The sequence below is a fragment of the Henckelia pumila genome, chromosome 2 (assembly GCF_033568475.1).
Source record: "Henckelia pumila isolate YLH828 chromosome 2, ASM3356847v2, whole genome shotgun sequence".
Taxonomy (NCBI): Eukaryota; Viridiplantae; Streptophyta; class Magnoliopsida; order Lamiales; family Gesneriaceae; genus Henckelia; species Henckelia pumila.
Genome location: NC_133121.1, coordinates 145,440,574 through 145,464,281, shown reverse-complemented (window position 1 = coordinate 145,464,281; position 23,708 = coordinate 145,440,574). Strand labels below are relative to the sequence as shown.

At 32.5% G+C, this 23,708-nt stretch overlaps 1 protein-coding gene across 1 annotated transcript; it reads left to right on the top strand.

Moving 5' to 3' along the window:
* The first annotated feature begins 3,381 nt into the window (after positions 1 to 3,381).
* Positions 3,382 to 23,220, top strand: LOC140878629 (LOB domain-containing protein 14-like). The gene is made up of 3 exons (XM_073282245.1): positions 3,382 to 3,459; positions 22,410 to 22,697; positions 22,786 to 23,220. Exons 1-3 carry the CDS (start codon positions 3,382 to 3,384, stop codon positions 23,218 to 23,220), a joined length of 801 nt encoding a protein of 266 aa, XP_073138346.1.
* Positions 23,221 to 23,708: the final 488 nt, after the last annotated feature.

Genomic DNA, 23,708 nt, shown 5'->3' with positions numbered 1-23,708 from the left:
TTATAGCACTAGGCGAGCCAAGAAACGAGACCGGTGTGGAGAATATGCCTAATTTTTATATTCTGAACCGTGTGCATCCTGCTCTAGTTATGCCCCGCAGATAAAAAGGCAAGCAGGGTACAATCCCAATTTCACTCCTTCAAAGAGGTTTTACAGAGGGCCTCGTATGTCCTTGGCCGATGATGAGCACACCTCTGGTGAAGATTCAAATGATGGTGACTACGAGTTTGTGACAAGGAAGAAACCCTCCGAATCCACTGCTGCATCCGCCTCTGCTTCAGCTGCTGCATCCAAAAGCACTGACTCAAGCTCCTCTGATGATATCCCTCCTGCTGCTAAATCTAAGAAGACATATGTTGCAAAATCTGTTCCTTTGGAAACAACCCTCTCTGATGAAGATGCAACTTTGTCTCAAATTCTGGAGAGCCTCAAGCAAGGGAAAGTTGCTGCCAATTTTTATGTTCCTTCTACTGTTCATCACTCTGATGATGAACCTGATGCTAAAATTATGGAGGAATTTGCTACTAGGAAAGCATATCTTGATAAATATTCCTCCTTCTCTACATCATCTGATGATGAATCTTCTGATAAAAGTGCTGATATTGAAGATGAAAAAGATCCTGATGAAGTGTCCATCAATGATACTGATGAAAAACCTTTGGAGAAAGAGGATGGTTCTGCTGTTGAAGCTAGTGTTGCAGTTGATGTTGCCAACACCATAGACAACACTGTTGATGATGGGTATGATGTGGACTCTGCTCATTCCCTTCAATTTTATTCTAGAGATGCTGCTGCTGTTTGGTCACTCTATGTACACAGAGGGATGCTGGATGAAAAGAACATTGATGTGGATTCCTACAACAGGTATAATTTGACTGAATTTTAAAGCTTATAAGAAAGATATATTCTATTGTGGTTGTAATGATGCCCTAATGCAAGAGGGTAGTTCTGGATTTTTATGCAAATCTCACTTCAAGCATTAAAGCTCCAGAGTCTGGGAAGCATGGATTAGTGTACCTTCGAGGCAGGCTGTTTGAGTTTACTCCAGCCTTGATCAACTCTCTTTATTCAACCCCTGATGTGGAAGAAGGACACCATCCAGATATCAATAAAGTGATTACTGTCCTCACTGGTGGTTTGGTAAAGCAGTTTACTGATCACTTTTCTGCAGCCAAACTCACTTCATTCTACTCAGTGCTTCACAAGACTGCTGTGAGGAATTGGACGCCCTCATCAAACTCTACCATGGTAACAAGGCCAAAAGCGTTCATTCTGTATTTCATAGGGACTGTGAGTCCTTTCAATTTTGGAAAAATGGTGTTTAGGGCTGTGCTTCAGTTTGCTAATGGAGGTCTCAAATCTACCAAGCTGTCATTTCCATCTTTGATCTATGGTGTTTTGGAATCTCAAGGTTTTATCCGAAATATTACTGAAGATTTGTCAGATCAACCTAAAATTCTCAAGATAGCAGCTGGACTACTCAAAGGAAATCGAGTAATTGATTTGCCCTGGACTGCCACTCCTCCTGCTACTGCTGCTGATGCTGATGTTGTACCCGGTGTTGCCAACACGGGTGACAACACTGAAGAAACTATGTCTACACTTGCTCCTTTGGAATTTTCTATGACTACTCTCCAGTTTTTGATGACTCGTGCTGAGGAAAATATTGCTCAAGCACAGGAGGACATCTCTTTTTATAGTGCTTTGCTCGCTGATTATAGGCGTCAACTTGGTATTTCTGGCCAAAAAGGGGGAGATAGTGGTGCACAAGAAGCTGACGTTGTTGGTCCATCTAGGACTAAAGATGATAATGATAAAGTTGCTGACCATGATAGTGATCAGTTTTAGTTTCTTCTCTCATCATTGTTTAGTTGTTTAGATTCGTGTTTTATGATTAATATATCTGTTTTTCTATGGTTTGGCCCTAGTTATGTGCCTTAATTGCTCTAATATGCTTTAACTAGACGAACTCCTTATTCTCTACTTATGGTCTGATATATGAATTATAGAATCCCTAAGTGTCAAAGTTCCTGTTATCCTTGGTGTTGCCAGCACAAAGGACAACACCATAAGGGGGAGACTTACTAATTAGTGGGAGAAGTATTTTAAACTCAGGGGGAGTTTATGTTTATTCTTACTTGTGTTGTGTTTTGTCCAGAAAGCAAAAAATGGAAGATTGAAAGGAATTTTATTCCTTGAAATTTTTTATCCTTACAAAATGAGATATTATGTGATTTTATTTTCTAGACAAGTTAAAATATTTGGTAAATATATTATGAAATAATTTGAAATATATGTGAATTATATTTATCATGCTTAATTGTATCTTGATAAGTTAAATCATTGTTAAATTATATGTATATCAAGATATGATTTGATTTGATAGAGTTTTATTTCTACTTAAACTTGTTTCCTTATTCTTGTAGGACTCTATCTAAGGAAACCTTCTAAACTTGGATTTCAATCTATAGAAGAAGGATTTCACGCAAAAGAAAGACACACTTCAGACGTATAATTCTCAGAACATTGACTGAAGAAATTCTGTTGAAGAATTGAAGATTTTTGAAGCAAGGTTTTGCAACCTTCATTGTTGCATATCCCCGTATTGCTGTTAGTGTTGAAGTTATCAAAGACAACACTGTGGGGACTGTGTTGTTCGAATATTTGTTGTGTTCTTCTAATTTAGGCTACGAGAGTTGCATCTGAATTGTTTTTACTCTGATTTATTTTGGATGCAAATTTGATTTCTCAACCTGTTGAGAAATTTAGGATTTATTGATTTTTCGTAAAATCACTAGTATTGGTTTGTAAGACTGATCTTACTTTTTCTAGTGATATTTAGCCCTAAGGCACCCGCACGAGTTTTTATACTCGTGCAAAATTAATTACTTGTGTTTTATTTACGCTTTAATTTCCGCTGCACTGTGTTGTCGTTGGTGTTACAACACCAAGTACAACATTGTCTGTTTTCACATAACAAACCACGTACACTGTTTATTTCAGATATATTCTTTTCATATGATCATCAACATTATCTCTATATAAAAGTCGCAGAGCCCATCGCAGAGATCACTATTCTAGTACAATATCATTTTCACATAACAGTCGTGGTGTGGATTAAAAAAAAATTAAAATTCCATAAAAATTAGTAAATTAATTTTTGAATATGTGTGCATATATATTACACTAATCATAGAATATAAAATATATAAATCCATTATAAATTAATACAAAAATACATAATTATTTCCCAATTTGGGCTTAAAAACGTGACTTGGGCTTGGAGAAGAGGCTAAGAACCGAGTTAATCACCCGCTTGAAGAAGAACTCGGATGTATTCATATGGTATTCATCCAAGCTCATTAGGATCTCGCCGCATTAATGGTCGAACATAAACTTAACATCATCCCGAGAGCACGCAAGGTCGTGAAAAGACACTCCGTGTTTGAGAAGGATAAGGTGATCGTGGAACAAGTGTAGACGTTGTTAAAAAAAAAGAATATTAGGGAAGTTCAGTCCCTAACCAAATTGAACTAGAAAATGGATGGTGTGTGTTGACTTCAGGAACTGAACGAAGCAAGTTCTTATGATTGTTATCCCTTGCATGAATATTTCAGTTGGTGGATTTGTGTAGTATCCTGACTCCAAATTAAGAAAATATATTGCTTAAACATGATTTAGGGATACTAATTTGAGCTTAAGGAGTCAAAAATCGAATTCAAAACAATCAAAAATAGTTTCCAAGGCTTCGAGAGTTTGGGACAGTTCAAAAGTTTCGAAGGTAGGATCGGAAGCTCCGAACAGGTTTGGAAGCTAGCATTGCTGATCGAAAGGTCAAAGTCGTTCGGAAATTCCGAAGAGGAGTTCGAAAGTACCGAACTGGTTTGGAAGCCAAGATTGGTGAGCAGTTCGGAAGCTCTGAATGTGAGATCGGTAGTTCCGATCTAGTGACAGTTGGACAGGGTATGGGCTTTGATTGGATGATCGAACAAGAGGTAATTCGGAAGCTACGAATTAGGATCGGTAGTTCCGAACTACTGTCGGTAACCGAGTTGTAAAATCAGAGACACGTGTTTGGTGGAGATTGTTCAGAAGCACGATTGGAATCTCCAAAGTGGAATCTGAAGTTCCAATCGCGAGTTCGGTAGTTTCGAACGTAGTCTATAAATAGGAGGTCGAGAGCTCAGTTCAATTGCTCATTTCCAAAACATTTCTCTCTCATTTGTAGCTAGATTTTAGGGTAATGACGGAGCGCTACCGGGATTGAATCGGGGTTGTGCCTAAGTTTTGAGGTCATCGCCATCAAAGGACTGATTACGGACGTAGGTATATTGCTAGACTCTGATTAGTTTTAGTCAGTAGCTAATAGTCTAGTTAAGACTTTTAGTAGACGATTAGTGATACGATAATTATCTGTTTATAGGCTTGTACTAAAGATCCAGTTTCACTAGGTTGCTTATTCTGAGGTACGGACGTACTATTCGAGATATCCTGGTTGAATATGCATATTTTATGTTTGCATGTTTTATATGGCATTACTAATATGTGCATTGATTATGTCACATATATATTATGTTGCATGCATTATCATGTTGGGCCTTTTACCATTGATATTACCTGTAGAAGGGTTCGCTCAGTCCCATGATATTTTGTGGATGTATGCCATGGTTTTGGATCCGATTATGTCCTTGGTTTATGGTATGGGAGTGCCTCCTGATGCGACGGTCCAGCGTACTACATACCATGGAGCCTTTGATTGAGGATTCAATATGGATAGGTTTCCGGTACCCTTCACTTGCATTTAACATTCATAGCATGTGTATACTCATACATCTGTACTGAGCGTTGTTAGCTCACATTCTCGGTTTTTTTTCTGGACACCCCATTCCACGGAACATGACTTAGGTTGGACGGACCGGGTGTTAGCGGTTGTTGAGCAGCAGGATGGATTGTACTGTATCAAGTTATCTTTGTTGTTAGATTTTAGTACGCTTTACGATGGGGTTGTAAAATACCATTGGTATTTTTAGTATTTGATTTGGACCAGTTGTATTCTGCCGGTAGATTCTAGTTTGAAATATTTAAGTTTCCGCTGGATTTATCTGTTTATCGCGTTTTAGTTATTTTGCATGCTTAAGCTTTGATTAATTATTGATTTTGGGACGGGTCACTACAATTTGTTTATGGGCTATGAGATGTGCTTCATGGACGCTCATTTTTGGGTACCATCCGAAAGGAATCGTGTCTTGCCTTGAAAGACATAATTCCTCAAATTTTTTTTCCTTTCCTATAAGATTATGTATTAAAGAGTTTTGTGTTTCTGGACTATTTATTTCTATTAACTCAAGATTTGATTCATCATATTCAAAAGAGTTTGTTTCCTAATGAAACACTACTTTCCTTATTTTGTATGTATCTATTCAAGGTATTAGTTAAGCGTGCATGAGTGAGAGTAGTACTAATATGGTGACCTCCTAGGAAGCTCTAGTGCGTCAAGCTGCTGACGTTGCACTTTTTGATCTGATTTGATATGTTGGTTGTAAAAGAGAGACACCATTTCTTAACGGATAATATTGTCTCTGTTGGGATAGGACTGCTATAGAGAAAAAGATAAGACTGGTCTCAAAGAGATATGAGACAGTACCAACGGTAAAGAACGCCCTTCCGAGACTCATGGGCTTAAAAATCCGACCCATCTGTGCTGCCACAAATATAAGAAAATAAAGTTGCGTATTGGCTAACGACTATAGTTTTTGGCCTAGTGATAAGAGTTTGATCTTAACAACTGGTATCAGAGCGAGGTCATGGGTTCGAGTTTTCCAATAAGCATACAATTATACTTCAGAGGGGGGGTGTTGTTAGGTTAAGCGTGCATGAGTAAGAGTAGTACTGAGATGGGTGATCTCTTGGGAAGCTCTAGTGTGTCAAACTATTGACGTTGTACTTTTTGATCTGATTAGCTAAGTGGGTTGTAAAAAAAGGATACTAGATATTAACGGGTAATATTGTCTCTGGCTCTCTGCTGGGACAGGACCGACAGAAGAGAAAGGATAAGAGTGAGCTCAAAGAGATATAAGAAATCACCAAAAGTAAGGTACGTCCTTCCCTGGACTCATGGACTCAATAACCCGACTCATATGTGCTTCCACAAGTATGAAAAAATAAAGTTGTGCATTGGATAATAGCTATAACTTTTGGCCTAGTGGTAAGCGTTCGATCCTAAAACAAGGAATCTTTTCACGACCAAAACAAGTTTATATATATATATATATATATATATATATATTGAAGAATATATGATGCATAACGTACCAAGATAGAGAGCCGCATATAGTAAGAGCAATCGGAAGCCTGAAGATTGTTCAAGAAGCGATGCATCGGTGTTTCACATTTTGTTTTCGTGAAGTATTAGAGATACTCAAACACAACACTTGTGCAAAGTTTTCATTAAAAAGTTGATCTCTACTCCGTATTTCGGTTATACTGGATTTTCATCTTGTGTATTTAGTTATTTTTGTTATTAGTATTTTAGGATGAAATTTACTTTCCTGACTTATTAAGGAATTTAGTTTTTCATTATTCACTAGTATTTGTTTTGTAGACTGACTATATTTTCTAGTGATTATTTTTTCCCGAGGCATTGCGCAAATGTGTGCATTTGTGCATAATTATTCGAGTCTTATTTTATTTATGTAAATCCTTTGTGTTATATTATTCTGCTGCATGTTGTCGTAAGTATTCTCAACACTGTACACAACACTTAAATTTGATACACACAATTCTCTTATTAGTACTTTTATGTAAACAAATTCTTTCACCATAAATTTCCCTTACATAAAGATTTTGACAAGGACACTCTCATCACTTTAGGCATGACCTTTTGTTATGTGATCATGCATTTCTGAATAATGCTTGGACAACCTATCAGGGGTTGATGGCCAATATCTTCAAGCAATAAGAGGGGAGAAATATGAAAGTATGTGTAGATGACATATCGATCAAGTCTGAAGAGGAAAGGAACCTCATATCCGACCTCGAAAAGATGTTCTAAACTTTGAGGATATGGTATGAGACATAATCTACCCAATCGCACGTTTGGAGTGAAATGGGGGAGATTTTTTTAGGTATGCGGTCATGGAAAGAGACATTGAGGTTAATTAAGAGAAGGTGAGGACTATTCAAGAGCTGACATCATCCAAGTGAGTGAAGGAGGTCCAAAAATTGGCACGACGAATAACAGTCATATCAAGGTTCATATTCAGTTCTTCCTACCAAAGTCATCTCTTTTTCCAAGTGTTGAGGAAATCACAAAAGTTTGAGTGGATTAACGAACGAGCGAAAGGTACTTCGAGGAACTCAAACAATACCTAACCAATCTTCCCATGTTGGTCAAACCTAAGGCTAGGGAAAAATATCGAAATGTCGTCATACTGCCTATACCATACCAAAAAAAACCGTACATACTGAAAATTTCGGTATATCGAAAATTTATACCATACCGAAATTTTTGGTATCGATATCGGTAGAGGATTTGCGAAATTTTGGTATTTCGGTATACCCAAAAAATATTTAAAAAAGTCGGTATATACGGTATCGATATGATACCGCATATACCGACATTTTTTTTAAAAAAATATTTTAAAAAATATTCAAAATGTCGGTATACACGGTATCATACCGATATGTCCGATACCGTAACAAATTTCAGTATACCGAAATTTTTCGATAAGAACAATATGAATTTATGTCATACCGAAATTTTGATATACCGACATTTCGATACGGTATGCGATATTCATTGAATACCACGGTATACCGTATCGAACCACCCCTAGTCAAACCCAACCCATGAGACCAGTCGGGGAAAATAACAACTTTCTTATAAACAATTGGTTGAAAGTAACTAAATATATTTTCAGAATAAAAAAAAATCAATAATGATTAGATAGTAAGAGACGTTGGGCCATTAAAAAGGTGAAACAAGCATTGGATAGTTTGAAGCCCAGGAAATTAAAGCACCAATGCATTGTACTCGCGTATGCTGATATCCCAAATCAAGACACGTGTTTACGATGGTTTTGTTCATGCCGCCCACAGGGTACTATCTTGCGAGCGACGTGTAACCACATAATTGGTTAAAATCAGTGGGTCCTTTGTGGGGTCCACTGATTTTAACCAATCAAAATCCGACACGCCACCCACAAAGCACTACCCTGTAGGTGGCATCGACTTAACCGTTTACGATCTCCCTTTATTAGGTCTAATTTCTATAGTTAAAGTTATTTAGTATAATATAGATATTACATCGTCCATTATATAAATTATACATATGAGTTTTCTTACAAGCTGTAATTCAAATTAAGAATGCGTTAATGTTTCACCAACCATATATTAATATAAAGTATTTTTCACGAACATAATTACATCTAGAGTAACGGTCACTGGACGTAGTTGAAAGACCCATATTATAAATTAAAATCCTAAAAAACATCCAATTATTCACACTAAATGAAAAGGGGAATTCCCAGTTTAGCTAAGAAATATGGAGTTTATTACAATTAACCATGTGTACTTATAAGTGACTTCTCTTTTTCTTCTCTTTTTCTTTCATTTGGGGCATCATCATCATGGTGATGATCTCACCATCAAGAAATATATATATAAACATATATATATATAAACATATATATATATATATATATATATATAAACATAATGAAATGACAAAATTAATTACATCTCACTCCTATATATTAACTCACTTGTTAAAAATCTATACACACACATACACCTATTTGGGTATTTAAAAAAAATAGTGAAAAAAACAGTACGAGTGACTTCACATAAACCTGCATGTTTATATATTTTGGGCTCCACTCGACCTAATAATATAGGAGAAAATGAAAAATGAAGAAAGTATAGGTAACTTTCTATAAAGAAGTTGACATGACCTTGAGTAGACGTAGGTGGGGCTTGAATTCTTGAAAAATTTTTCCCCATTTAGTGTATTTTTTAAGGAACACCACTTTTTCCAATCGGGCTAGAGAGCATCAAAATAGTCACGAAAGAAGACAATATTGAATGGAACTATATGGGTTTTTCTATGATCCATCGGATGAAATTCACTCGAAGAATTTGGGCCATCTATTGGTTCGGGCCCCACACAATTTTTGTGTGTGGGGCCCGGCCCCTGTATATGGGGCCCGAGCCAATAAATGGTGGATTTTGCACTTGTGCAGCATAGAATGATCTGCAATAAAAGATGTTCAATTATGGTTTGATTCGGTTTTAAATAAACATTTGATGACAATTATATTTTATATGTTATTCATAAAATTTCAAATCAAATCAAACCGTCTATTAACCGTCTATTATTTATAGTCAATTCATGAATTTCGGTTTTGGTCTCATTCGGATTAATTTCGGATGATTAATGATTTTAAGTTTTGAGTTTCAGAGTAAATTAATGCATGAGATATTGTAATTTGGAAAAACATAAATGTAAAAATAAGTATTTGATAGAAGTTTATGTGAAAATTTTATTTATTGTCAACTAGAATCATTATAAGTAAAATATCATAAAATAAAATACTTATATATTAAGGTTATATAATTTCGAAATTAATTTCTAAAAAAACCTAAACTTTTATTGTTGTGGTTATATTTGTATGGTATAAAGTTTTCAATACACAAATTCTCGATGTAATTATATATACTATTTACAAAGATCACTAATAATTGAACACAAACTAAAAATCAAATATAAAAATATTTCAATATCCAAGAAATATTATACAATTAACAAGAATTATTACATATTTTTTATATTAGGATTATCGGTTGGTTTGATCTTGTTTATTTTTATCCAAAACTTAAACCAAACCAAACCAATTTTTTTAGCTTCATTATTTTAAAACTAATCCAACTCGTGATTGACTAAAAATCATCCCAAGCTTCGATCCTACCCCATGGGTATTGTTCCATGGGGTAGTTGGCAATCACTGGTTGATTCAAATCATGTGGGTTCCACTGAATTATATGGGATCCACATGATTTAAACAAATAAAATACATCCACCTGTCTCATGGGGTTATACACATGATGTAGGTTGGAATTTTCCCCCAAACCATAGAGTTTGGTTTGATTTTATAGTTTGTTTTGGTTCAGTTTCTAAGCGCCCTTATATATAGCAACTGCTTAATTATATATAAATTTCCCATACGTACTAATTAGCAAACAATAAATATTTTTGGCTTAAACTTATACTATTATTTTTTGCATAAATAACTGGGAATATTGTAATTTTGACCCTTTATATATATTTTCTCGTTTAGGATTTTAACATTTTTTAGTGTTCGTTCAATATCTTTTAGTTTTTTTGACAATCATAATCTTTTCTCTACTTGGTGTTTATGTGTCGTTGGCCATGTTGTTGCCGAAATAGCACCAACATATCCAAATAAAAAAAAATGACTAAAATTAAAAAAAAAAGCTTAAATTACCAACAAAAAAAAAGTAATATGCAAAACTCATAAAACTTAATTTCGACAATATAACAGACTTAAATTTTGGGGAGACATTAGACATATATACATAGACGACGACGGAAAAAACAATTTCTACTAAATAAATAAATGGGATGTAACCTTAATTGACATGTTCTTATATATAGAAATGAAATGCATATTTGATTATTGTTCCTGATCAAAAGACCGAGAAACTTCTATCCAAATTTTGAAATAATTTTTGTATTCAATTAAAAAAAATCAAGAATAACGAACAATAAAGCGAAAACAGTACTGTTGCTCCTAAATAGATCTATTATTGTAGAATTTTACCCCTAAACATATTAGGGAGAAAATGCAAAAGACCAAGGCAGTATGTATTATCACTATTGCCAACTTTCTATAAAAAGAAGTGGATGTGACTTTTTGAGTGGACGTGTTTAATCATCATAGGTAGGAGACTTGAATTGTTGAAATGGCCTAATTAGTGTATTTTTCAAGGAACAAAACAGTCCTCTAATTGGGTATTAATTGCCCACAAGATGACAATTTTGAATGGAATTATTTTGCATATTAATTAGCTATATATACTTGTGTGCGCGGCTTCATGTCTCCTTAAGCTTCCCACTACACGTTATCGCAATTTTCTTGCAACAATTTTTGACCAACAATTCGAAATATTAGGGTCAGAAACGAATTTCATGAGATAATTTAATTATTTTTTAAAAAAATTATAGTATTATACATGGGCAAATTCTCGATAAATCCCTATCACCAAACTTAAATTAGGGAAATTTATAAATTGCAATTTTCACGTGAAGTCATAATATGATAGTGCGACGTTAGCTTGCATCGCATTAGTGACATATCAACACAACATAAAAAAGAAAAATAAAATTGTCAAAACAAAAAAAAAAACAAAGAACATAAACTAACACTGAAATTCGACGACCTAAATGATGAAATTGTACAAAGAAAACTGTACATAACCAACAATATAGTTTAAGGGTACGTTCCATGCTTTGAGTAGTCAGTGAAAGATAATAGCCTTGTATTATTAAATACTAACACATATATACATATATAATAACAAATTTATTCTTACTAAAAAAAATGGGTTAACGATTGCGTGTCACTGAGCTAATCTCTATGACTGACAAAAATATAAAATGTTATATATTATTAGACTAATAATTGGTTAATTAATTGAATTCAAACTCTAACTCATGATGATACCATTATTTAAGTCCAGTACCTCTTCTTAATTAACAAAAACAAAAACATCCCTCTCAAGAATCCTTCATTAAATCTCTTGAAATGACATCGCCTCCAATGTTTTTCAATTTTTTTTACTAAATATTATCATTCGTCCCTATATTATGTTTGGACTTTGAGGATTTGCCTCCTGTTCAAACTACATTTTTAATTTAATTAAGGACTATCAATGTGTTTAGCGGAGTTATTAACTCTATTTAACTTATAATTTTATCTTAATCCCAAAAAATGAAGCTCCTCGTAGATTTTGTCCCTCGATCATCAGGCAATGACAAATTGTTTCTTGTTCTTGTCGTTGAGGTTGTAGAATAAATCTGATTCAAAGTCTAGATTATTATGTCATGGATTAATTACACACTATCTCTCCGTGAAATTAATCTCGAGATTGGTAAAAACCACATATGAAAAAATTAGGATCTATTAACTCCGTGTTTCCAAAGCGCACACATCTTCATGCATTTAAATTTTGAACACTCACCTCCTTGTTTGTACGTATTTTCAGAGATATGTTTACTCAAAATATGAAAACACGAAGAATTAATAATTATAAATTTTTTTAACAATCTCTTGATTTCATAGAACAATGTATGCAATTAACCCAAAATTCATTATTGATTAATTTGAAATTTTTGAGCGCCAATTCCTCACCCATGCATTCCCTTAATTCTTAATTAACGTATAATTATTATATATTGTTTTGGGTGGGTAGTTTGTTTGGTATAACTAAACTTGCAATCAAGAGTTATTTAAAAAGTACATTTATAATTTATTAAACATAAACTTTAAAATATACAAATTAAATTATAGGTTTACATATTATTAAACGTATGTTCCTCAAACAAATATTATACCAGATTAGTAATAATGAAGCTCAAATATAGAGGTGGTATATCATACCGTACCAAAAATTTTATAATGTATACCATATCGAATATTATTGTATAAAAAAATTTTATATCGATCGTATATAGAAAATTTTGTTATACCGAAAAAATAAAAAAAAATATATATGTAATTTTGGTACATATAATTAGCGTACGACGTATCGATTATACCAAAATTTTACAATATACCGAGATTTTGGTACAGTTTTGGTATTTTTTTTATACCGAAAAAAAACATTAAGTTTTTTAAAATTTTTAAAATTTATTGTTTAAAAATATTATATATATTTAAATTTTTATATAATGCATGTTTCTGTATTCCGGTATATACCAAATTTTCAAATTTCATCCTATTATGGTACTATATCAAAATCTTTGATATACTAAAAATTTTATAATTTCGGTATTTTCGATACAATTTCGTATTACCAAAATTTCGACATAATTTTCTCACCCCTACTCAAATATTATAAAACCTGCAACATTTCAAACGCAACCTATAATATGAGTATTTATTGCACCCAATAGTTTTAGATAAATTGCGTTTATATTAATACAAATAGATGAGTACATTAAGATAATGTTTTGTAGAGGTGCAGCGCTCTTCCTACAAGCTCTTACGGTTTGTACCGTAATAAAATTAGATGGATTTGTTGATCTAAATTTGTTTAGAAGTAATGGGCTTTGTTGATCTAAATTTGTTAAATAAAAAAAAAAGTAATGGGATTTTGTTCTCTTCATACACCAGCTAAGATTGAGAGAACCAGTTTAATGCCCCGTAATCATGATTATAGAGATCAAACATCAGATAAATAATCAATCATCCCCGCACGTGCGTCGGACCCACGTGCAAACTCTTTGTCTGCTTGACTAGCAATCGGATTGGCCACATGTCCGTATCACACTCCAACACCACCCTGGATTCTCAAATTATTATTATTATTATTATTTAACCAACCACGACCTTAATAATTTATTTCATGAAATAAAATAAAATTAAACCTATTAGCAAAATTCAGAAATAATTAAATCGTGGGATTAATTGAAATTGACGAAGATTTGATAATATGACCACATTTATTTCTTACTATTATTACAAAGGGGTGAGAGGTTGTATTTCTTGAGATCGAACTCATATCTCTTCCAATTTATGTCACCCCATAATTAGAGTTGCGGGCTAAATGTGAGGACTTTATAATATTTACTCAATGATTATTGATAGCTAACGGTTTTTATTAGTAGCTAGCTAGGAGCCAATATGGACTAAATTATTTGGAGTACTATTGTATATAAAGCACATATATTTCAATATAATTTTTGAAAAAAAGAGAGAATATTTTTTTGTTATTTTCGTAACTTGTTTGGACTCTAATTTGTTTTGGGTCTTCTTAAAAGTTGATGGAGCTAGGTGTCACGTTAATTTGCCCCCCACTTACATTTCATACCTCGTTGTAAATAAGCACGCGGATGCAATTATGATTTTATGGTACCAAAAAACTTTGGTTCATGAATCTATGTTTAATGTTTCAGATTCTTCATTTTAACAAACGTACGTACGAATAAAATATACAAAAATTGGCATATTAATTAACCAAAAGATTGTTGTAAGATCTTTTTACGAGACAATTTTGAGAAACAATTATATTAATCTGAATTACGAGAGAATATTACTTTTAACGACAAAATTACTTTTAAAAAAATAAAAATTGACATGACATGTACCTACTATTCAATATAATGGAGTTGTATATGCGAAAAATGAGTGTTATTTTCTCGCATATCTATTGGTGATACCCTGGTGAAATATTTTGGGATATCACCAAACCCGAGTGGTTTTTGAAAGCACAGGTCTGGAGTGGTTTTTGCGTTGATGGGACAAGAGAACATCAGGGAAAAGAAGTAGCACCCGAGCGGAGATGAGGAAGGCTTAGTGATTGGGTTCCCAAGCCTGAGCACCCTTCCCGTCTAGATGACCCTTCCAGGTCTAAATCAAAACATGGATCCCGCATCATGTGCATCATCTGAGAATGACAGAAAATAATAATGAATAAACATGGACACTATCCAGGAATTACGGGAAACATCTTGTCAAATTAAATTATGTCAGAAATCACATTTCATGCATTAATCATTAGGGTCTCTCCAGAATTCCTATAAATACCAGGCTCCCGGGCCTTGCGACGGTACGCTTTTACGTCTTCATATTCACACACTCTCAATTTCTCAATCTCATAAGCCCACTCCATACATCATAACCTGACTTAAGCATCGGAGTGGCGACGCCGAAGAAATCCTCCGGTGCTCCACTTACGAATTTTCTTGTTTTTTGTGTGTAGACATCACTTGCAGAAGCGAGAAATCCCATCATCTGGACTACCCGGGTTCTCACCCACACAGTACCCGAAAATCCATATTATGATAATCGCATAATCTACTGTACTCGTGTGGATTCATTCAGCTTCATTTTGCCGCTATGTTTTTATTATAAGTGTGTTACAGTACGTATGAAGTTCGTCTTTAATTATAGGATAACATTTCATTACATATAAAACTATATATTTCTTTGTATACAAAGTCACTAAAAAAATATGAACTCTACATATATCAATAAATATTTATCATTAAATGCACGTTTAAGATAATGTTCTTAGATAACATGTTATCTCACGAGATCGTGCATGAACCTAACGCCGTTATTTGAGGCATATTTCTTAAACCATATTTGTATTGAAATTAATCATGATATAGTTAAGATATCCCTTGCATCTATCTTTATTTTTATTTTTTATTTTTTAAAAAAAAATGTTGCTTTGGTAAATTACACCAGTTTTTATTTATTAAGTACAATAACTTAACTTGGTTACACTTTATTATTATTATTATTATTATTATTGTAATTATTTTTTTTTTGTGACGTGGAAACCCGCAGCCGCTACTTTTCGGCGCGCTCTGGGTAAACCCCCGGACTAACGCAATAGCCCGCAAACTACGCTAGTCAAGTAAACCACACGGGGCAAACCCTGTGTGACAGGCTAGTCCAAGAAAGTTTTGGCAGGGGAAATTAAACTCCTGACCTCTGGCCAAGAGTATACCTACTCCACCAATTTAAACACCCCCTTAGGGGCATTATTGTTATTATTATTATTATTTTGTTGGAGTACTAACATAACATTATATATCGTCTATCGCAAAAAAAAAAAAAACATTATATATCGTCGAAATGTCAATTATTATGTCAGTGCTCGGGGTGAGGAAAAGAAATATATAGTTAGTATACAAAAAATTTATGTGATACGATTTCACAGGTCAATTTTGTAAGACAAATATTTTATTTGAGTCATACATGAAAAAATATTATTTTTTATGTTAAAAAGATTACTTTTTATTATAAAAATATCCAGGATTAACCAGTCTCACGAATAAAAATACATGAAATCATCTCACAAGAGACATACTCCACTCAAAGACATCTATAAATAACGATAACACCAAAAATAAAAATAAAATAAAATAAAGAAATTGGCGTACGTGGGCGATCGGAGAGGGCGGGTGTCTTATCAGTCATGAGGAGTAAACAGTGGCATAATTAAACGTGTTCCAAAAACAAACAAAAACCCCAATTAAAAAGACTCCTTTAGGGATCCAAAAAGGGGTAACAAATTAGCATTATAAAATTAGGGGTTTGTATTTGAAAGGCTGAACAGGAATTAAATAGATAGTCCATATTATGTACTGCTTTTGAGAAATAATTAGTTGGGACTCATCCCCTACATTAATATATACCCATTATTTTAACTAAGGATATATCAATTACTTAACATGTCCTCTTGTCTTTATAACTATAATTCTTTTTCTTCTTGCTTCAGTGGCCAACAAGTACACATGACTCATTATTCAAACAAAACCCTAATTATTACATATAATTAATTTATTATACGTACAAATGGATACCATTTATGTATTTTTAATTTATTTCATATAATTTAAAAATGGATCATTATTATTATTGTAATTATTATTTGTATATGTGTGTGTGTGTGTGTGTATATATATATATATATATATATATATATTCATCTAATAGAGTAATAGACCATGTGTTGATTAAGCTTTAAAAAAATTTAAATATAGCGTATCTCAAGAAAACCTAACTCTAATTTAGTCTTATTATTAGGCAACAAAGCACGCATGATACTATCGCACATGACAAATTTTATATTATTTAATAATTTTAATCAATTCACGTTCATAAGACTGGTTACTGTTTTAAAACAAAGGAATATGATATTGCTATAATGAATTATTTACATTTTGTTACTCATCTAAATATTTATTTAAATTCTAGTATTATATCCATACATATCATATTCTGATTTCCTTTCCAAATACGAAGACTTTTTTTTTTTTTGGAATAAAAAAATACGAAGACTTATTTACTTTGGCACAAGTATAAATCGAGAAAAATGATCTTAAAAATAAAGTTTGTAAACAACCTTAATATTTTATTTTAATTTAATTTATTTTAAAATCTGGTTCATGTTTTTCAACACTTAATTAAAACAAGAAATTGAACTGTATATTAGTAAAAAAAAACAAAAAAACAAAGAAAATTGTTATCAAATATAAAATCGAACTATATATCTAGAACAATCGAAAAAAAAAAGAACGAAAAAGAAATCAATATACTTGTTTGGGACAGAAAGAGTATAATTAATTTAAATCATTCACGGTGAAATCTACGTTCGATCTTGGGATGATCGAGTTTCATCGATGCTTGTGCCATGCATATTACGTTCAATTTCCTTGTTTTGTGCCAGTTCTTTCACGTGATTGGGGCCCTAAACATACTTAAAACGTTAATATTATATATTATTCACGCAAAACAGTTGATCATGCTCAAGAATCAAATTCAGATGGCTAGTTATTAAATGATATTATTAGCGATTTCAAATTTAATAACAGGTAAAACATATATATTTTTAAAAAAACTTGAATTGGTATAATAGGCCTTGAATCAATCGTCGAGATATAACCGAGTGTCTGCGGTCTTACCAAAAATTATATTTGATGATAATGATGCAACTTCATTCTTTTAATTCATCATGTTTTCATGAAAATCGAACCTATATATGACCTTAACCATGATACTAAGACCAAATATTTGTTGTTTTGTCAAAATTATAGCTAACGATAATAATGTAACTCAATTTTTTAAAACCTTAGTAGCAAGTCGATTACTTTAATTTATCCAATAAGTACAATTATTTTAATTTCACAGTCCGGTTAAAGTTGGCTGATGGCTATATGATTGTCTCGTACCCTTATCGGCTGGCTAAGTCTACCTTTAAGTGATCATTTCGAGCCTATTAATTGTTTTTGCTTGATTTAAAAGGTTATTTTTCTTGTAAAATTTCATTCAAGAATTTTCATTTTACTGCATATTAGGTCATGATAATTATTCATAACAAATTGTTCTTGACCAATGCAAACTAAAAAAAAATTAATCACACTAATAATTTATTGCATTAATGCCAACTTCACATCCATTTTGTATCAGCATATTCGAATCAATCTGATGAGAAACTATATTTCTTTAAAACTTTTAATCAAGTTACATGAATTCCCATAATTTAGAAATACAATTATGAAAAATTAGAAAATGTCGATAATAACAAATATAATTCTAATTAAATTTCTTGACAATGATTTAATAAATTAATTAGTGTAAGGTCTACATGTTGGCGCCCTTGTGTGACAAAAGAAAGTGATGATAAAATGATTAATGCTAATTTAAATATATAATTAATTAAAAATGTTATTACTATTGTTGCTCGACAAGCTGTGACCTCCAATACTTAAAAAAACAAAACAAAACAAAAGAAAAACCCTTTACTTTAAAAACATCCATGTTATGTGCTTTCCCAAGTCGTATGTGGTTATATTCTCGTGTCACTATCTTTTGTTTCATTGTATTTTGTATTATATGCACACCCCATCTATTATTATTATTATTATTATTATTATTATTATTATTATTATTATTATTATTATTATTATTATTATTATTATTATTATTATTATTATTGTACTTGTAACTATATAATTAAATGAAATGAAACCCATTTAAATAAAATCACATTGGGTATTTCATTTCTTGGTAGACATTATTTGTTTATGGCAGCACTTTTCTAATTTGGGACAATATAGCGGAATTTCCAGAATCGACGATAGCATTATACGGGTAATTGAATCAATGTCGTTTCCATTTTTATTTTTTATTTTTTCAAAAAAATCAAATTAATTTTCCTATGATTGGATCTACCTTGAGGATAGTGTAATCATATTAGTTAGTGTTTGAGAGAGCTTCTAGAAAATGAAAACTTTGTTAAAAAAAAGCTGAGAAGTGGTTCGTATAAGCTCAACAAAACACTACTTTAATCTAATTAACATCAATGTTTGGCGCGAGTGACATAACATAATTTGCGTTTTTACCTCGTCTAATAAGAGATTCCCCAGCATTGCGGGTTCGATTCTCGTGTGCAGCATATTTCCTGCTGAAATATTGTAGGGGTATGCTCTGGGGATTGATTATGTTGCTCCCTCCTTCAAGTTTCTGCCGCTCGTGCACATCCCTCGATTTAACCTCCGCATGAGTCATTAAACATCTGACTCATGTAGAATGGGGTCCCCTTCGGGGTCAATTTTTTTTTTTTAAAAAAACATAGTTATGTTTATCCATAATATTTAATTTACTAATTCTCATGTTGCCACACCTGGAGGCTTGAGCCACACAAATGTGAATGTACAACAAATACATCGTATCTGTTTTCGCTTTATGAAAATTATTAATCAAGTTAATTACTATATGAATCCATCATAGCCCTTATCTTAACTAATTCACATATATATGTTCATAATTCGATGTGAGATGGGATATCACACATATTATGGTAGTGTTTGGAAGAGCTTTTAGACAGCAATTCTCAGCTTTTCATTAACAAAATTTTGCAATTTTATGAAATTTTGTTAATGAGAAGTTGAGAAGTGTTTTCTAGAAGCTCTCCCAAACACTACCTATATAGATCATTATTATGATCTAATCTCACAAGCCAATTGCAAGAGGATGATAACAGAGATCATGTTATGTCATGTATTAATTAATATATTCTCATATATATATATCCATATTCATGCAATATTGACAAAAATATCACAATGATTTAAACGAACATGAAGGGACAATTTCAAGCCAATAATTGATCTAGCTAGTGTGGACAACCCACAAACAACGGCTGGATCACACTTAATTCAGTACAAAATCTAAAACCAAGCCTCCTATTAGTTTGTCGGTAATAAATTAATAACCCTAAAGGTAAAAAGTAGAAATAAAAGCGTAATCAAATGCTTGCTATTCTCATCAGATTATCATTATTTTTCTTCGATAATGATGATGAAACCCTCAAGTGCATGCAAAAGTTAGAGTTTTTAGGGTCTTTTCAACTTACTAATTTATTATTGTAGAATCATCGAGACCATTAATTAGATAGTACGTGCGGGTTTAATTAATATAAATCACGTACACAAAAGAGAACACAAATTGGCAAAGTAACAGAACCCTATATGCCTCACGAAACTCTCCATTAAACCTCTATTAATAAAAGCTATATATGTCGTGCACACCAGGGATAATCTTTTTCTGGTCTATTACATTATAATATATCAATAAATTTGAGTGATTAATTAATACTATATTATATATATATATATATATATATTATTTTGTATTCTTGTTAATTTGAAAACAGTTGTTGATTAACTGCTTTAATTTCAAATTTCATATCGATTTTTCTCAAAAACTCCTATAAGACAGTCTCAAGGGTCATTTTTTTATACGGGTTTTTTATATGAGTTATCCATTAATAAGTATTACATTATATGTCAAAAGTATTACTTATTATTATAAATATGAGTAGAATTGACCCATCTCACGGATGAAACCATCTCACAGGAGTGTTACTCTCTTTCCCCGGGTAGCATAAATTTTGAATTACATAATTAACTTATGCTAATATTAATCCAAATTACAGTAAGGGATGTAGATTAGTATGGATTAATAAAAATGTTGAGTTGTTCGTTCTCACTTATGAAATTACACCTGAGATCCCCTAAAAAATATGGATTTCACGTCTTAATTAATATCTATAACTAGATTCATATGTAAGACAATGTCTTGAAGGTATGATCTCATTTCCTATGGCAACGGGGAGGGTTCGGTCCGTCCCGTGGACCCGCCAAATTAAATATAATTTAAATTTTATTAAATAAAAAATTTAATAAGTTAAAAAATTAACAAATCATCATTAAATTTATTTTTTAAATTTATATTAATAATATTTAGGACAAAAAAATATTCATACAAGTTAAAATATATCATTTTTATTTAATTAATAATTAATAACAAAAGAAAAATCATAATAATATATTTTCATATTAAAAATATCATAATATATTAAAATTATTTAAATCCAAAAATATTATAAACTCAAATTAGGGATAAAATATTGATTATGAAATATAAATAATATAATTATATATTATTAATATATATACATGTTTATTTTTTATTTATATTAAAATATATTTAATATATATATTTTTGGCGGGACGGGTTCGGGCGGGTCCGACCAAACCCAGGACCCGCATGTGGACCCGCTTGACCGGGTCTAAACCCGCCCCACCGGGTCAGGTTCAATGCGGGGTCGGGTTTAGACCCGACCCATTGCCATCCCTTTTTCCTATGTATGTTATACACTAGCTAGCTCATTGCATTTATATAATTTTTTTTATAAATTCCAAACTTAGATACTTTGTCAAAAAAAAAAATTAGCTTGAAATAAATACGTTGGACCATTATTTGTGTAATAAATAATATTGAAAAGTGGCTCTCCCTTTAGGACTGATTTGTTTATTATTATTTTTTAATTCGAAGAGGCTGAAAATACAGCTAAGATTGACACCATCGCAATCAAAGAAATGTAGTAGCACATTGTCGTAATTAAATGTAATACTAGAGATAAAATACCAGTCAAAGGTTAATTTTCGTTATTTGCTCATATTGAATACTCAAAACTGTCAATCAAATTGCAATTAATTATTTTCGGTAGGACATGATAAGCATGGTCAGAGCTAAAGAAATTTAAATTGTTTTAATTTTCCGAATTTCCATTAATTATCATTCCTTGAAATATAAATAATTATTTATAAAAAAAGAGTGGAACTTTCATCCATTTCAATATTCCCCTAAATAATCATGTACATTTTGCAGACAAGAAATCGATATTAATTTTCTGACAATGGAAACAAGAGCCAGGCTAAAATCCAATCATCAACCAAACAGATATGTTAGTTCTTTTGTCCTTTAAGGATACTGAATGGAATCTTAAATCAGAGTATAAAATTTAGGACGGAAGGTTTTAAAAGATATCATTTTTTCCGAAATTAAATATTTCTAACATGTAACCCAATAAGGGAACCAAATGTAATAAATTACACAATAAAATATGATCCAACTCCCTCTTCCTCTAGTGTTTATAAACCATGGCATGATGATTCTTGCCCCAACCACAGAAAAAAGAAAAAAAAATTATAGTATCATTTCCATTTAATTATATCATCACTAGAAAAAAAAAAAAACCCCATCGAAAATACGCAAAAAAGAATTAATTCCCAAAAACTCGAGAAATAGCTAGGCGGTATATACTATATGGGTTCTCCTTGCGGCGCCTGCAAATTCTTGAGAAGAAAATGTGTCAAGGGTTGTGTTTTTGCCCCTTACTTCTGCCATGAACAAGGTTCCACTCATTTTGCAGCTATACACAAGGTGTTTGGGGCCAGCAACGTGTCGAAACTTCTCGCTCATCTCCCGGTGAGCGATCGGTGCGAAGCGGCCGTGACGATTTCGTATGAAGCTCAGGCCAGGCTTCAGGACCCTATCTATGGCTGTGTTTCCCACATTTTTTCCCTCCAGCAGCAGGTTTGATTCAATCTTAATATCATAGTTTACGATCTCGTATTCTTGGTTTTTGCTCATCGATCATTTTGGCTGGTTTCTTGATCTTCAGGTGGTGAATTTACAGGCCCAACTGGCTTCTCTGAGGGAACAAGCAGCTCAATGCATCATTAACAGCTCCAATCCCACAAACCCTAATGATCAAAAGCTCTACAACGGCAGCCCGCAAGATGTTCAAAGTTGGTTTCCATCGTTTCAAAATCAGGGCACGGTACTTCCATCCCAATTTGACTCCTGCAACTTTCACCAAAACATCGACAACATTTATAACCAGGCCGCCTGTTACGGAAACGGATCCATGATGAATCTGAACCCTTGTGTGAAATACGAAAATCCGGGACTCCCGGAGGAGAATTCGTCGTTTAACAGCATGGATTCTCTCGATCATGATCAAATGCAGTGCTCGAATAACAGGCAATGGCCATTTCAAGATGATGATGATCTTCAGTCGGTGGCCTTCAGATCATACATTCAGCATGAATATTAATCATCTGGCTGAAATAACACAAATCTTGGGTGCAATTTTGGTTTAGTACTTTAATCACTTTAAAAAGAAAAAAAAAAAAAAAGAAAAGAAAAAGAAGAAGCTTTTGCTGACAAACATTTCTGCGGACTCCAGAAAGCTGGAAACCCTAGAAATGTTCTTTCGGTCAGTCGATCTACCCTATGATTAATTGTTTCAGTTTTCTGAATTAATGTGTAATCTTCTTGGATATATTTATCAGTAGAATAAATTAAATCATGAATAGCATACTTTTATAACAGTACTGCATGTTATGTTTTCTGGTCGGATTAGCTAATTATTGATATTTCTTTTCTCTTTGTTTTTCTTTTTTTTTTTTTTTTGATCATGAAGTCATAATTAGGAGTATTAGGCCCTCCTTAATTACCAGCCCTAATCAAGAGATTAAACTTAATTGCTTTTCATTAGCCTAAATAATCCCCATCTTTTCTTCAAACCACCATCCTCTGTTA